Source organism: Streptopelia decaocto (genome assembly GCF_964273445.1).
Source record: "Streptopelia decaocto genome assembly, chromosome: 5".
NCBI classification, from domain to species: domain Eukaryota; kingdom Metazoa; phylum Chordata; class Aves; order Columbiformes; family Columbidae; genus Streptopelia; species Streptopelia decaocto.
Window position 1 is genome coordinate 50,359,044 of NC_138659.1, and position 16,870 is coordinate 50,375,913.

The window sequence follows — 16,870 nt, forward strand, 5'->3', positions numbered from 1 at the left end:
AGCAGCCCAAGAGAGCGCTCCATGGCAGAGCTCTGCCCCTCTTCCCAGAGAGCAGCGTTCCTTTCCTCTGCCCACTGCTGGTTTTCATTACTTTTATAGCAATTTAAACCCTCTGTGAAATTAGTTCAAAACTCACAGATTAAAAGTGCTGTTGAAAGAGATTTATTGAGAGGAGGAGAAGAGAAGATTAAGGAAAGAAAAGGAAGATGGAGCAACTGAATAACCCATTCTTTACCACACCACACTAACTCTTCTTCTATTCCACTACCCTGGTTAACTCCAGACAAAAAAGCCAACGGGGTAATCATTCAGCTCCCAGATTTCAGTCTCCCACTTCTGTTAGTTTCAAGATAACTACAAATACTTTGCTTCTTCTATCCTTCTTGTTGAGATCAGTTTAAAATTCAAGAAGTTGCAAAAAATTCAAGATGTATTTGGATGGGAGAATAATACAGAGACTATTAGCATGATTAGCATATTCCTCACTCCTTGGAATATCAATCTGAAATCTAAACAAACATTTCAGAGTGAAAGTTTGTGTTGTGCTTATCTCAGCAGAACTGAATTCATCCACGTGATTTTGAAAGGCAGAAATACTTCTACTGACAGCAACAGTGTTTTCTCCTCTACATTTCAGATGCCAAAGTCACTATTAATCTCCTAAAGCAATTCAGGTACTTGGAAACACAGACTCCTATGGTTCTTTAATAATTTTAAGTTAGCCTTTGTTTTGAAAACAGAAAAAAGCAGCTTCTTTTTTTTTTTTTAACAAACAAAACCAACAAGTGATATGATCCTGCAGAACCAGGGAAATTCTGGAATACATTAGCTTGCCCACATGTCCACAAGCTCTCTATTGATTTTAAAGGCATTAGAGAAAACAGCTCCAAATACAATTTCTGCCTAGAATTGTAGGTCCTAATCTTTCAGGAAGGAGAACAGAACTTTCTACATAATAATGTTAGGCAGTCTCAGTTATAAATCTCCTACAGTCCCTAACTGCTGCCCCTCAACATAACCTCATCAGGAAGACTGTCCTGGTCATGTGCTTCAGTACCGTGGGGGCAGGAACACAGAAAAAAAGCAGGCTGTGCTTCTCAACACGTTAATTTTATGAGCTATTACAAGAAGAGTAAGCCCTACTAAAATGGACAAGTGATAGAACAATAACCTCAGAAAGTACAGGAAGACCATGATTTTTAACATCATGTAAGCTACATACAGAAGAAAAGATAATTTCTACTAAAAAATAAAGACTAACAATAGGAAGTATACAGAAAAAAAATCCATGCGCGCAACAATTCACAGGTTATCAATCATTAGGTTTTGACTGAGAAGTACCTTGTGGAGGGACTGGCTGTTGATATCCTGGCATCGGCCCGTTATAAGCTCCATACTGCGACTGAGGAACCCCTGGCAATGGCTGTCCTCCGTAGGCAGGCTGCTGGTAACCCTGATATCCAGGCTGAGGTTGCCCATAGGGAGGCCCTGTGTGAGCTTGCTGGTTTACACTCATTTTATTCACATCCCCAAACTAATCTCACCTGCAAAAAGAGGGGGGAAAATGGCTTTTAGCAGACATAAAACCAGACTGGCCAACTTCTCTACTGTTTTCACAGAAACAAGAGCTCCTGAGATACTAGGGAAAGTAAAATATTAATGGTTATTTACTCTTGCACAGCAATTTTTTCAAGTAAGATAAATGCTTTACAAGAGCTAGTTAGAAAACAGTATTTTCAGAAACTATGTTTTCTAATCAACTTATTCGCTGCTTCACCTTGGTTAGTCTTGTGATCATCTTCTTAGGAAAAATATACCATAATTTGCCACTCCATAGCAGATTATTATCAAGCTTCCTGAGACACCTTACAAACTATTTCTACCTCAGAGAACATCAGACCAACAGAAAGAGATTTCATTACAAGATGAGAGACTCCTTAACACAACAACACTTCAATAACACTAAACAAGTTCAGTTTTCATCTCTGTGCTGGTCTATATGATCATGTTTCCTCACTACAAGCAACACACACTCCAGCATCCATAAAGCTGCTTCTTGAAGTGTTTGATAGAATGCAGAACAGGACCAATATAGAGTTTTTGGGCGTGTTTGTTTTTTAACAACAGATGATTTAAAGTTGTTGTTATGTACATAAATTTCAGAAAACTAAGACATTCCAAAAGCAGCATGTTCATCTAAGAAAGATGTCCAAAACGGAAAAGCATCCCAGGCAAAGACATCACTAAAGGAGTTATACAAAAGGGAAAGACCTGAACAGGAGCATCAGAGGCAGGAGAGATGTTTCTTAGCAAAGTTGTGCAAGAAATCTTGCTTAACGTACAGATTCCCAATTCCTCTAACTAACTGTATAAAGCGGTTGACTCGCTATCAAAACAGAAATGGCACTAGGAGAGCCCAAACCAAGCAGGCGGTTATTACAGCACCATGGTACCAGGCAGGCAGATAACCCACAGAGTCCTTTAGCTGTGGACAGGCAAGGAGAAGCCTTCATGGGCAGGAGATTCCCTCATGGTCTATTTCTCAAGGATATTTTGAATCCCCTGTCTTGCTTTGGACACTCTGTACGTCACTGTTACCTTCTTCAGCTAAGACTATCTACACCAGCACTGTAAAGAAATGTGTGTTTAGAGCAATTTTCTATTAAAAGACTGCAGTTTATATAAAAATGCAAAGTTAAGGTAAGGCAAATAACTCATTTTGCCCTCATATTATTCTCCAAACCCTATGATGAACTTGTGCATTAAAAGTACATAGTAAATCTTAGCACAGAGGAGACATACAGCTGCAACAGCCATCAGCCAGTAGAGGCAAATCCCCATAAAGAATCTACAGCTTAACTCAAGCGGATAACAAACACCAGCTGTTTTGCCTATACATTGATTTGAGTGTGCCAAGCAATGCTAAGGTTCTTCACATTACCAAAAATATGATGTCTAAGAATTATTTCAACAAGTTATACAACAGTTGTACAGCTCTGTAAGAACCATCCACACAGAAAGAAATTATTTCACATCCAAATATATCTATATCTATCTATATCTATATCTATATCTATATCTATATCTATATCTATATCTATATCTATATCTATCTCATAAAGGGAAAATACATATATCGCGACACAGCAGTCTATTACTTACAGAAGAAAGCTAGCATAATAAATACATACATACTACATTTAACCTACTGCAGGTAGCAAACATGACAAATGTCAATACTAACAATGCTAATGGTTACTGTGAAATTAGATCTTAAACTTTATATGAAAGAAATAAATGAAGTTTTATATTTTTATTCTTCAAGCTGTATAAAGGTAATAATGGGGCTTTTGTTCAGAAAAAAAAAGTTCTCTTAAAATATTTAAAGGTAATTTGGTCTTGAAAGTAACATCTAATGTCACTTGCAACAGCTTACAACCTGACAGAACTTTTTATTAGCCTGCAGTATTTTTAAACATGATTACACATGATAAACAGGACAGCAAGAGAGTCCTTGATAAAGATCCTGGTTTCCAACACCACCTTTGACTTAGTTCTGCAGAACAGTCTAACCTGACCAGCCATGGGGCCAGGAAATTTGGACTTTGGGACCTGCTCCCTTCCCAAGTTCCCCTGCAGGTTAACCTCTTCCTCCCCAGGCAGGCAACCAGCATCACCACACTGCAATTACAGACCTAACCCAATCACCTCCCATCAGTGCAAATAGTAAATTAGGAGAGTTCCTCCTGCAAAGGGGGAGTAAAGGGAAGGGGCACTACAGTGAGAAGACTCCTCTACCCACACATCATGGAACACCCAGGCAGGTCTTCTGCCAAGGAAAGAGAGCTGCTTCCTCTTCCTCCTGGCCCTGACTATTGCTTATTGGATTGTCCATGAGGAACTTGGCTTCTACTCACTGCTCTTACTAACAGGTCCTTCCTCCAGGAAAAGCTGCAGGCAAAGGAGCAGCATCCTACAGGATATCATGATACCTCCTGGGCTACAATCATTAAGACATTCTTCACAAGTTACACCTACAGAAATCCTTGAATAGATCTTTGAACAAGAAATTACTACAGAGCCCGAGAAGATCAATCTTTCATGCTTTGTTTTCCCCTCCTTTTTTTTTTTTTTTTTTTTAAAGCATGATGAGGCAAAACCACAAGCATGACCCTTGCGAGTGTATACTCAATACATGACCTTACCCAATGATCTTTTCAGTCTTCCCTATCTCATGTGAATACCAGTATTTCCCACTTAAACAGGTAATATTGGTTAGCTTGTTGCTCTCTCTGCAATAATACTGAAACCATGAGATAAGCTCACTTAATGCAAGTCTTACAGAGGAAAAGATTTTTGATATAATTTCCTACACTTTCTATGGAAAAAGTAGCTACACGAAGGAGACGGTTCTAACTCAGTGTCCCAGCTGACAGAAAGGTAGATACACTGGTGTTGAAGTCAAGGACAAGGTTGCTTCATTACTTTGGTTGCCTGACTTGCTCCAAATGTAGGGCTAGTGGCATGCTTACTCAACAGCGATGTGGAATACCACAAGGGGCAGGGCCAAGAGCCTCCACCTCTGAGAAGGGGGAAGACAGTTGTCCTGGAATGAGCCCATTGTTCTTCTCCCCCAGGACAAGTCATTTGTATCAAACAGTGTTCATTTTGTCTCCACTCAAAAAACACCTATGTAAATTAGAACCTGGCCACTTGAAGAGATATAGAGGAAAGGAAGGGAGAATTTTATGTGCTCTGTCTTGTGACATGTAGAAAAAATAAGAAAAAAATAAATCACAGAAATAATTAAATATATACACCTGATAGGGAGAAATGGAGAAAATAGGCTGTTTCACTAGATAAAAATGTTGAGAATATTCCTTTGCATGTAGCAACACATGACCAAAATGAGGCCAAATATAATATCAAAACATGCTGTTGAACATTGTATTACTACTCAGCAGTTACAATACACAAAGATCAAATAGCAGGACTCATGCTATTGGGAAAATAGTATGACAGCAAGCAATCATTAATATAAATAACAATTATCTTGCGAAGTATGAAGCAGTCACTCTATGCCATTTTCTATTCCTCTGTATAAAGGCAGTTGACCATGGAAGTTCTGGTCAAAATAATTAGACAGTTAAAATTTATACTGGAACACTGTTATACAAGACAGACAAACAGTGCTCATCAGCAACAAATGGTTGTGGGAAAATCACACAGTAATCTGGGAGGGGAAAAATCGTTTAACTTTTACGATAGTTTCCGTATTCCTTAGTATCCAAAGCAGACTACAGCCCAGTTTTAATGGGCTGTTTTCTTTAAAAAAAAACACTTAGTGATTCATGTGAGCTTGTTTCAATCAGCAAATCTCCCAAATCACTGAAAACTGCATATTCATCATTTTTATGGTCTGCATTCACTGTTGAATTCCCTTTTGAAACTGAAAAGCTTGATCTCATCAGTTCTTGATTGGTTTCTAAAGGAAACGCATCCGGCAAAATTACTTTCCTTCAGAAAGATGCTATAGCATCTTTTTTACTGGTCCTAGAGAAATAAAAGGCTTGTTTGTTTCATCTTCTGGGTAGACTGATCCTTAAAAAAATGACAACATTGTCTCCTATATTGTGCTGAAACTGACAGAAATACCTCTACTTGATTTCTGAACAGAGAAATCAAAATCATTTCTAAAAGGTGGGAGAGAAGGGGACAATCAGCATGCTCAGAGACCAATTCAGAATATCATCTACAGTGCTTTTAATGCTTCTGCTCTGCAACTTTCTGGAGAAGTAGCAAAATTATGCCATTCTTAGGAAGACCTAGACTCTGGAGCTAAGAACACTCTTCTGAAAGGCAGATGTCCTTGCTTTTGTTTCTCCAACTGCTTGACTAGGTCCTCCACAAGCACTCATGGAACACTTGGGTTTCTTCAGGTACAAGAAATTCGTGTTTTGTTTTTCTACAGAAAATCCTGGAAAAGCAGCTTATATCCTCGAAGTCAGAGACAGATTTGGAACCGCTCAGGCCATCATAACAGAATGGCTCCCATACATTTGTCCAAATCAATCCAAATGGCACTACTGGAACTGACTCTTTAATTCAGCTGTATTTTTGTGGCTCTCTCTTTCCACCTGTGCAGATTCTCAACTTGTCAAACCATAGTTAATACTTTCTTCATCTATGCATTTTGAGCCACCACCAGAAAGATCTGTTTTAACTGTTCATGAGAGGTAAAAGACACACAGTTTTTAAAATGAAACTTTATAACTAAATACCAGTGAAAGTGCAGAAGCCACAATATTTTCACTGAAGACACTATCAGAAGAAGAAAGGATAGATTAACTGCTAGAACTTCTTGATAAAACAGGTACTGGGGCAGTGTTTTGCAGCCCACTCTTTTCTGGACTGTTCTGAAGCCATCTTTCTGGTTTCAGGACCTAAAAAATACAGTTCACATCTAAGGTGTGATCACTTCTATGTTCTTCTAAACAAGTGCCACATTAAACCCTGTTTTGTTAGGCTGATTCATCATCTTGGGCAAGGTCCAACACAACACACAAGTTACAAGAGAGTGAAAGTAGTTAAAAACTGAGTGCAAAAAGCTTAGTCTTGACCTAACCTTAAACCTACCACTAATTCCAACCCAAATAACCCCCACCAGGTTTTTACATAAGTCAACAACGAGTATAAAATGTAACTGAAGTCTCCTGGCGGGACTGATTTACATGTCTACCTTTGTAACAATGCTCTAAGAAAAAATTTCAAAACCACTCAGTTATGGGCATCACTTCTGTACAGCAAACCTGTGGAGGCAAAAGTCACTGAAAATATAACACCAACAAAATGACAGTGACAGATTTGTCTCTTCCTTAGCTACCTCCACATACATGTTACGACGTGTGAAGTCATCTGACTCATTTCTGTGAACTTTGCACAAGTATAATCGATTAGGAAAAGTTACAAGAGTAGTTTAAAGTTTAGAGAAGAGGCCAGAAGGAAGAATGGATTAATAGGAATATACAGAATAAGACTAAAAAGCATGTTACAACACTAAATAAGATTTCTCCGCATACATTGTAACACTGACCATCTTTCATCCAGCATTTCTGTACTCTGACTTCCTCTACACAAATATGCGTTACGCAATTTCCATCGCTCGCAATAAACAAAAAAGCTCAGAATTAGCTTTTTGTAAGGCATACTGCCCAGTTTATACTGTCTGTTAGTGCCTTCTATGCTAACAATGAACATAAGAACAAGTTCTATCTTCACAATTCACTGTTAATAAAGCTTTTCGAAACTAAAGAACAAGAAACATCCACCTTCTGTCCTCTGTGGAAACCTTGTTGTTGATCACTTTTAGCCACTCTTTGTACCTTGCCCTTCCTTAGCCAACCATCAATTCTTTCTTGGATTTTTGACCCTCCTGATAATAAGCGTTACAGGAATAAAATATAGTCCCTACAGTAGAAGGAAAAAACAGTCAAAGAGGTATAAGCACCAAACAATTCATTAAATAAATAAACCTTTAGGCATCTGTTCACTGCTATAACTCAGCCTTCAGCCATGAAATTAGAGCCTAGAGTGAATGTCGCCGCATATTAAGAAAAAATATTCCTTATATAGATGTCCACTTCACAGTCTGTCTAAAGCAATAAAGAATCCTGAGCAGTACAGCTTCAAGCAGAAAAGGGTAGTTCCAGAAGCAAGAATGTTTTCCACATAAAAACAGATAGAAATGCTTATGCTTCCACAGTGTATATATATGATTGAAGGTAAGACTCCTCTACAGGCAGAGGCTCTGGAGTATTAGGCCACATGTATTTCTATCCACCCCATAACCAGAACACCTACTCTGCAAGAACGGTGATTGAGGAGTAGAGGGGGATAAGTAAAGGTTGAAGTCAAAGTTCTCTAACTTGGGATAACTTTATATTAATAAACAGTAAAGGCTTTAGGACAAAATCAGCAACGAATCACCTCCCATTCTAGTGGTGTGATTTTACACTGCTTGTAAACAACAACAACAAAAAGGCAGTCCATGTTAAATGACAGATGGCAATTTTTCTCCTTTTAACATCCCCTCCTCCAGCCTTCAGTAAAGTTGACTAAGGAACCCTGTAATAGGAAAGGATCTAGAAATATTTTTATGGAACTATGGCAACAACTATCAACACTGAGCATTAAACTGAAAAATCTGTATTTTAGCATGACTGTACAAATGTTAACTTGGGTGAATAACCTCTGATGTGGGTGTAAGCAATTCACCAGTATTTCAGAAACCACTTCCACAGAACTTCAACTACAGTGTGACAGTGACCAAAGAGGCCCAGTTTGGATGGTTTCGCAAAGTCTCTCTGATGACAATTTCAGAGCTAAAACACCACACGCACATACTGAAAAATACTCAGGTACGTTCCAAGAACAAATATAAGTGAAACTAAACTTCTTTTTACTCCAAAGAGGATTGCTCAGAACGATTGAAAGCAAAATCCAACAATGTAAAACAAACATGTTGAAAGCACCATCTACATGGAAAGCAAGAGTCCACTACTCGTAACTACTTTGTCAAGACTACATTTGTATTTTGGTCATGCCACCTTCATTCCCTTCCTTCTTCAAAGCCACAGGCAGACAATCGCTACATTTTACTATCAAACCAAACTCAGTCACCGGGTCTCCGCACAGGGCGACCGTCCTTTACAAGCCTCCAATGAATGGAAGCTTGAACAGCACAACACGAACGCCAGGGGAAGGATCCGCGGATTACAAGAGATGAGGGACGCTGCTGAGGGCTATGTGCCTCACAGCGCATCCGGGCCCATATAAACCGCTCGGCTTTCCGGGAAGGAGCGACGGCCCGGTTCATAGCGCCCAGGACTCGCCGCACCACGCCGGGACACCGACGGCTCCCTCGGGGCCGCCCATGCCCAGCAGAATCAGATCCCGCCGCCAGCCGGCCCGGCCCTGCAGGCCGGCACCCGCGGGGCCTGGCCCGGCCGCCGGCAGCGAGCGGCGCTCCCGCCCGGACACGTTACCGGGTGAGACCCGGGCCCCAGCAGAGGCCGGGCGCGGCGCGTAGGCACGGTGGGATCGACGTGTCACCCGGCCGGGCGCGGCCAGGCCCCAGCTCCGTGGCGGGGAAGGCGGCAGCGCCTCAGCCTCGGATCCCGGCCAAGCCGCTGGGCGCGGTACCGGCCGCACCGGGCACCTGCACAGCCGTCGCCGGCAGGCCCGACATCCCCCCGTGATCCACTCCGCGGCCCCACTCACCGCCGCTGCCCGCCGCTCCTGCCGGGCCCGCTTCCGGTTCCCGGCCCCGCCGCTCCCCGGAAGCCGCTCCCCCGCCCGCCGGCTGCCACGTCCGCACTCCCCGCCAACCCCCGGCCGCCGCCGCGCCCCGCCCGGCAGGGCCCGGATGCGGCGCAGGCGCCGTGAGGCGGGAAGGGAGCGCGCCGCGAGCGCTGACGTCACTGCGGGGGCGCACGCTGGACTCTGCCCTGCCGGGACACGCGAGCTTGCGCTGGAGGGCTCGCGCTCCGCCGCGTGGCTGGGCGGTTGGCTGGGGGCGGCCTGGCCCGACCCGACCCGACCCGACGTGCCTGGACCCGACGCGCCTGGACCCGACGCGCCGGCGGAGCTGGGCCCGGTCCTGGTCCCGGGCCGGCCTGCGGTCAGCGCCGCTCCGGCAGTGCCCGGCGGCTGGGGCGCAGCCCGGAGCCGCGCTTGCCCGACAGGCGCCGTGCACTTGTGCTGGGTCCAGGCGAGCCCCGAGCCGGGTGGCAGAGCTCTCACGGGGCCGCTGTGGCTGCGGGCGGGGGGCAGAGCCGCGGGGGCCATCTTCTCACGGTGCTTGCGCCGTCCCAGAGCCAGCGTCTCACCGCCAGAGCGGCTCAGCGGTGGGCTGAGGGCCTGGCTGTGCTGCGGTACCTGGGCCTGCACTGGCCATGGTGCGCTTGGCTGTGACAGAGAATCCTAGAATGTCCCAAGGAGTTGGAAGGGACCCACAGGGATCATGGACTCCAACTCCTGTCCCTGCATGTGACAACCCCACAGTTCACACCATGTGCCATGTCTTGGCAGTGGCCTGTGAAACCGCAGCACAGGAGGACCCAGGGACCAGTTTTACACAGAAATGCAATGGTGGTGCAAGAGTTGAACGCTACCTAGTGTTGGTGTACACCCATCAGCACCGTGCAATGGCGCTGGATGAGCGGTGTTACAATATTTGCAATAGAGTAGTCAGCCAAGCAATGGTGTCATAGCAAAACTGCATCCTTTGTTATGGTACAAGGGTATCACAGAGGCTGGTTGAGCTACTTGTTAGTCACTGAGACCTGAGCACACACAGAATAAGGAAGAGAGAAGTTTGTCCTCAGGATCTTAACACGAAATTATGTTTCAAGCTCTGCAACAGAAGAGATAACATAGACTTTATTTCCCCTATAATTCCAAGAGGTCAAGGTGGCTTGGGGTAGCCAGGAGGTCTTGTCTGCCATCATCCTAAAGAGAAGACAATGAAGGACCCAGGTGCAAAGCCATTCTCTTGGCCATTGGGGAGTCTAAGTATGTGGTGCCCCACAGAGAACTGTTTGAATCCCATCTGTGTAGCTAATCCTGGCTGTTCCACTGTCTAATATTGGAAGTGGCTGTAGGGAGCTGCAAGCTGCAGAGGGAGCACATTACATCTGTAGTCTGCCTCTGGTTTTCATGGCAGACAGAGTGCTATGGTGTAGTAACACTAGCTGCATGGAGAAACACAGGTGGAGACCATACCACTTGGAAGCTGGTTTTATTCAGTTTCTCAGGGTCAGGTGCTATCACCTAATCTTGTACAAGTGTGTGCCTGTGTCATGTCCTTGCCTGAAACTCATACTAATGAATCCTGGGTGCTGGCTGATTCTAAAATTTGCATTTGGAATGGGAAGTGGAAATCAATTTTTTACTGAAATGCTTCCAGAGTGTCAGACAAAGCTCTGGAGAGACAGGAGGTGTGCTATTTTCAGCCATGCTCCTGTGAGAGATCCATGGTGTATGTGGGGGGGCACAGAGGGTGAGATTGACATGACACGTGTGTAGGACAACTCTGGCCTCTTACCAAGAGCAGAATCAAATGTCTAATCATAGGCAGAGCAGCAGCTGAGAGTCCAGAAGAGCAGGGAAGGCTGGGCTTGACAGTCTCAACTCTCCTCTTGTGTTTGTGTGAACCTGAAGGAGAAAGTGAGCAGAGGGCCTTTTGGGGGGACTGGAGAATTGTGTGAATTGTGAAGATGGGAGTAGAAGATAGTGCCTGTTAAGAACTGGAGTCTGTTTTGAAGTTGGGAAGACGAAATATCCAAAGCGCAGAAATCATGGGAGCTGAAGAAGAAATGCTCATCACCCTGTCTGGAGGTGCCCCCTGGGGCTTCCGGCTGCAAGGGGGATCAGAGCAGAAAAGACCCCTACAGGTGTCAAAGGTAGGACCTCGAGATGTGAACTGTGAGGGCAGAGTTGTTCTGCTGAACTCAGATATCCCTACTGAGTTGGGCATCTTTCACTGCCATTAGGGAATTCAGGACCTCCTTGCTGTGGCAGCAGATTTTAAAAGGAAAACTTGGGTGGAATGGTCAAGCAGGGTGTGGGGTAGGATGCGGGTACTGAAATAGATGCTATTGAGGTGGAGACATATGTCAGGTGAAGACCTGCTTCGGTGCAGGGCTGTACAGCTCAGACACTTAATAATCTCCACAACTCAGTTGTCAGCAGAGATAACCACAGTGACAGTGCAGGAAAACGGGCTCAAGTATGGAAGCTTCAGTACTTGTCTAAGACATCCAGCTAGAGAAAAAATAATTCAAATGAAAGCAACAAAAGCTGTATTTTTAATTCAGTTCAACTGTCAATAACATTTAATCGTTATATTCCATCTTTCAAAGTAGATGCACATTTCTTAGGATCTCTCGGTGGAACTTTCTTACTACTGTCTGAAGTGAATATTTTTTATGTTCTAAGCAGCAAATACTGGTTCCATTTCAAGAATTAAAGAAAAGTAGTTGTTTGGATGGGAGATGAAATAATAAAAAAAGAAGAAACATGAACCTTGAGTTGCACTGCTTTTGAAAACAGCTGTTACTGTTCTCTTTTCATAAAGACTAGTAAGAGCACAAAAATTAGGAAAAAAGTTCCCTGTTTATTAAGCTCGTAACAGTTGCATTAGCTTTGATACAATGATATCTCAGGATGTCTCACTGGAAGGCACCCAGCAGCAGGAATGAAAAAATGCTATGCCCAGCTCCTTCTGTTTCCTTAAGTAGACTGTGCCTCTGACAGAGAATTTTAAAATGAAATGTTCTGTATCATTTGCCTTACCCTAGGTCAAGGAGTGTTTATCTGTAACCTCTGCCAAATGGTTTGGAATCCCATAGCTGGGCCCTGAAGTGAATGTTTCTTACATAGAGAAAGATGATTTTTCTCCAGGAAAACAAATTCTGTGTGTCCTCATAGAGCTTCAGGTGCTGAAGAGAAAGAATCAATGTAATTGAAACAAGTGTCTGGCATCAGTGGTTGTTAGGAAAATGGGATTTTTCAGTGGCCATGTAAACTCTGTAGTGTCTAGGATTATTTTGACTCTTGTTTGTCCCCCCAATAGAAAAGAAACTGGGACTGAAGAAGGGAGCAATAGTGAGTGTCCTATAAAGACTGCTCAAGATTGAACAGTGGCAAGAACTAGCCATTACCCAGGCTAAGTTGCACCTTAAGGAGAATGAAATATTGCTCAAGGATTAGTAGCACTTCCAGAAAGGTATTAACTAGAAGTAGCTCTCACCCAGAACTGAGTGCCATATCTTAAGTCTAGCAGTCCAAATATATATATTTTACAATACTTGAATATTGCATAAAAATAATTATGGAAAATATAATTGGTACAAATCCATTTGAGGCTCGAAGTATAAATCATTCTTCAAGCAGGACTTTTATTTTATAATTATGATTTTTGGCTATTATTGTCCAGAATTCAATGGCATCCAGGTGACCATACGTACTCACTGTTTTAAAGGCAACACCCTTGAAACAGTCTGCAAAGAAAGGATTTATGGATCCATACCAGGAAGCCAGTAAGATCATATCTGAATATAAACTGCTTAGAAGAGAATAAACCTCCAGGAGTCATAGAGTAACCTAACTGTCCTCCTCTTACCATGCAGAGAGTAGAAGTTTGAATCTCAGTTTTCAGCTCCTTGAGTTGAAAGATCAACTTCCTTCTTTTGCAGTTAGGATTCCGCTATTGACACCAGCAGGATGAAGTCTGGGCCAAAATGCTGCCTGCAAAGCATCTTCCAAAATTCTAACATCATTAGAACTTTCCATTTGGATATTTTAGGAGCCAAAAATGGGAATGGTCCCATCACTAAAGAAGCCTGACCAGGGACTGTGGCCTTATGATAGAGCATTCAGAAACAGGGCAGTATGGTACGTTTCCCTATTGTTTTGTTAGAGCTGAGAATCATCTGGATGAGCAGTTTGCTCTGTTTGGCTTCCATCCAGGGTATCAGTGCCACAGGGCAGCACTGGGCAGTGTGGTTAGAGGGAGGTGTCACTGAGACTGAGCCTGCCTAGCAAAGGTAAGGTCAAATAACAACACCATGTTCATTAGTATGGTGAAGAATGTGTTGTGTGTGTATGGAAAGACAGATTAGATAAATGAGAGGGTCTATTAGTAAGCTGATTGCTGTCAAAGGCAGAACTTTTGGGGAGAAAGAGATGTGTTCATATGAGGCCATGAAAACTTTGGCTTAGCAGAAAAGAAATACGAGTGCTTTGGTTCTTACAGCAAAACCTATTTGGACAGAATGGGGAAGGACAGAACAGGAACATGGATGAATCTGGAGAAAATATGACAGGAGATACAGGCATGAATATCCAATAGGTGCCAGGAGATACTTGAGTGGATACAGTTGGTGTTTCAGGGGATTCCAGTGCTGTTATTTTAGGCAATTTCAACTTCTAGACTAGAAAAGTAATAGTAGGAACACTAAGGAAAAATGCTTACCCTTGGATGCAGAGTCAAATTGTTTCTATATACATCTTTCTGGATGAAAAAGAGTGTGAAACAGCTAATTTGGGCCTAGGAAGAGGAAATGAATGAAGCATAACAAGTTACATATAAATGATATACATTGCAATTATGTAAAGATGCTGGAATAGCTAGAGCAGACTAGGTTAATGGTCACTCCATCTCCTGCTTCCAACTTCCTTTGTGTTTCCTGCAAGTGGTGCTGAGGAAGTTGTAAACTTCACCAGTGCATGTCATTTTCTAGTAGTGCAATGTGGAGGAAAATTATTTCACTCCACTTGATTATCAGCATGCCCTGTGAAGTATAAAATAATTGACAGTCCTGGTGTTTAACTCTACACATAAACAGATAATTATTTGTGAACAGCTAGTGCTTTACTTGTCTGATTGAATCTTATATGGTTTCCTAGTGAAGATTTGATAACATCAAGCAGCCAGGCATTCCAAAGACTACATGTTGCACAAAGTGGGATTTCCTGTTTGAGTCACTCTTGTTGTATTACAAAGTCCTGCATAATTAATCATCTTACATGATCAATTTACACAGTCACAGGTCTTTCTAAAGTTTACATCATCCGAATTTTTTAATTGTTTCTCTATATGCAGATTATCAATCACTAGTTGCTGCTCTTGGTAATTTTTTTCCCTTGAAAATTCTTCAGGTCTGTTGTATGCTTTCCTTTTTTTTTTTTTTTTTTTCAGACAAGATGGTATTTAATGACATTAGAATGTTTCCAGCATTATTCTCTATCCTCTTCAGATACATTGGTGGGCCTCTACTTGATTGTTCTGTCATAAGCTGTTCACAATGATGGGTTCAATTATTGTGTTGGGTTTTTTTCCAAGTTGCAGCTAACTCATAATATACAGTGAGTATATGCATTTTAAACTGCCCTTTCTAGTGCAAAGTATTCAGCTGGCTGCAGCTAAATAAAGTAAATGAACATGTTGGAACTGGGGTGAACCCATTTTTCTACAGACTGAAAGGATGCATAACTGTAGTTTAAACCATTTGACCAAGCAAGGGATCAATTCTAAACCTCAGTCCAGCCAAAACAAAGGAGTAGAAAAGCAGCTGGATCTTCGCATGTTGGATCCAGCTGCCACCGACCTTCTGTGCGATGTGACTCCCTGTGAGTTATGGGTTCAGACACATGCTAGAGCAAGATGCTGGAATTACATACCTTTGTGAACAGGCTCTTGGGCCATACATAACTAACCTTGCGTTCAAATAACCTTACGGAGCCAAACCAGCTCTACCTGCCTCAGGGTCAGGGAAACACACATTGTTTCCTCCAGCAGTGCCCAGTGGTTATTGAGGAAAAAGCTCAAATAAGATAAGCAAGACTGAAATGCTAGTGTTAATGCCAACTGACTATATGGTTCCAGATCTGTAACTGCAGATGTCTATTCCTTTCATTTTAAACTTGCATGCAAGAGCACATACTAACTATTTTGTTCCACCCAAACAATCATTTGCAGTGTCTGGGTGCTAAAAATGTTTGATGTGTGTATGAAGGATATCATACTGGTATGTATATGAAAGGGGTACCATAACAGTTCAGTCTCATAAAAACAGATACGGTAAGAGAGAAGAGTGAGACAAAAAAAGAAGCAAAAGAAAATGTATTCATGTCTGGGGAGCCCTCAGTGAGAAAGAATAGATGATTTTTAAATTAGGGTTGTATTAAAATATCAACTCAGTAATGATTGAGCTGAAGAACAGCAGATATTAATATGCTCAGCAGGCAGATACACAGCAGGATCAAACATCAACAGACAACATGAATAATTCTGCAGAAATTAGGAAGGACTGGAATGTGGAGAACTAGAGAAATAAATACAGGGGAAAATAAGGAGTAAAGAACCCAAAAAAGGAAAATCTCCATTTTGTTCTTAGTTACAGCAATGTCCTTTTAAGTGAAATCAGTTGAACTACTGTGCATTCATATTTGGCTTATTGTGATTCCTAATGAATCTTTTAACTCATACCTAGCAAAGCAAATAAAGGATAGTGGAATTTTACACTACCCCTTACCAAAATAAAGCTGCATTGATATAGCTTAGTAGCTGTGGTGGGCATGGCAACATGACACAAAAATCTTTGGCCACAAAGTCATGAGAAAAGAAAGCAAACAAGCATAAAAGCAAGAAACAAAAGGATCCATAGATGGCAAGATTTTTATTTTAGAAAGCCTGAGGGAAAAGTACACGGCCGTGACACGTACAGCGTTCCTTGCAAGGAGAAGCTATAAATAATGAGAAGGTTCTCCCAATTTGAAAAGAGAGTGCCCAGTTCTGGGCTCCCCAATTTAAGAACAAGGAATTACTGGAGGGAGTCAAGCAGAGGTCTATGAAGATGATTAGGGGTCTAGAGAATCCTTCTTATGAGGAGAGACTGAGGGAGCAGGGTCTGTTGAGCCTGGAGAAGAGAAGGCTGAGAGGGGACCTTGTTTATGCTTATAAATATCTCAAGGGTGGGTGTCAAGAGGATGGGACCAGACTCTTTTCAGTAGTGCCCAACAATAGAACGAGGGGCAATGGGCACAGGCTGAAGCACAGGAGGTTCCATCTGAATATGAGGAGAAACTTATTTACTTTGAGGGTGCCAGAGCACTGGAACAGGCTGCCCAGAGAGGTTGTGGAGTCTCCTTCTCTGGAGACATTCAAAACCTTCCTGGACACATTCCTGTGTGATCTGCTCTGGGTGAACCTGCTTGAGCAGGTGGGTTGGACTAGATGATCTCCAGAGGTCCCTTCCAACCCCAACTATTCTGTGATTTTGTAAGGGAGAACAATACCATCATGTTT

At 42.6% G+C, this 16,870-nt stretch overlaps 2 protein-coding genes across 4 annotated transcripts in view; one reads left to right on the top strand and one right to left on the bottom strand.

Annotated features, from left to right (window-relative positions):
- The window catches only part of SEC24C (SEC24 homolog C, COPII coat complex component), a 38,326-nt gene extending 28,980 nt beyond the window's left edge, over window positions 1-9,346 (bottom strand). For all 3 annotated transcript variants that reach the window (XM_082053530.1, XM_082053529.1, XM_082053528.1), the window contains exons 1-2: window positions 9,280-9,346; window positions 1,342-1,544 (exon numbers count right to left, since the gene is read on the bottom strand). In XM_082053530.1, coding sequence (XP_081909656.1) covers window positions 1,342-1,516 — 175 coding nt within the window. In that variant the 5' untranslated portion in view covers window positions 1,517-1,544; window positions 9,280-9,346. The remainder of the gene's footprint in view (window positions 1-1,341; window positions 1,545-9,279) is intronic.
- Window positions 9,347-11,175: 1,829 nt separating this feature from the next.
- Window positions 11,176-16,870, top strand: part of SYNPO2L (synaptopodin 2 like) — a 39,579-nt gene continuing 33,884 nt past the window's right edge. The window contains exon 1 of the mRNA XM_082053747.1: window positions 11,176-11,462. Coding sequence (XP_081909873.1) covers window positions 11,358-11,462 — 105 coding nt within the window. The 5' untranslated portion in view covers window positions 11,176-11,357. The remainder of the gene's footprint in view (window positions 11,463-16,870) is intronic.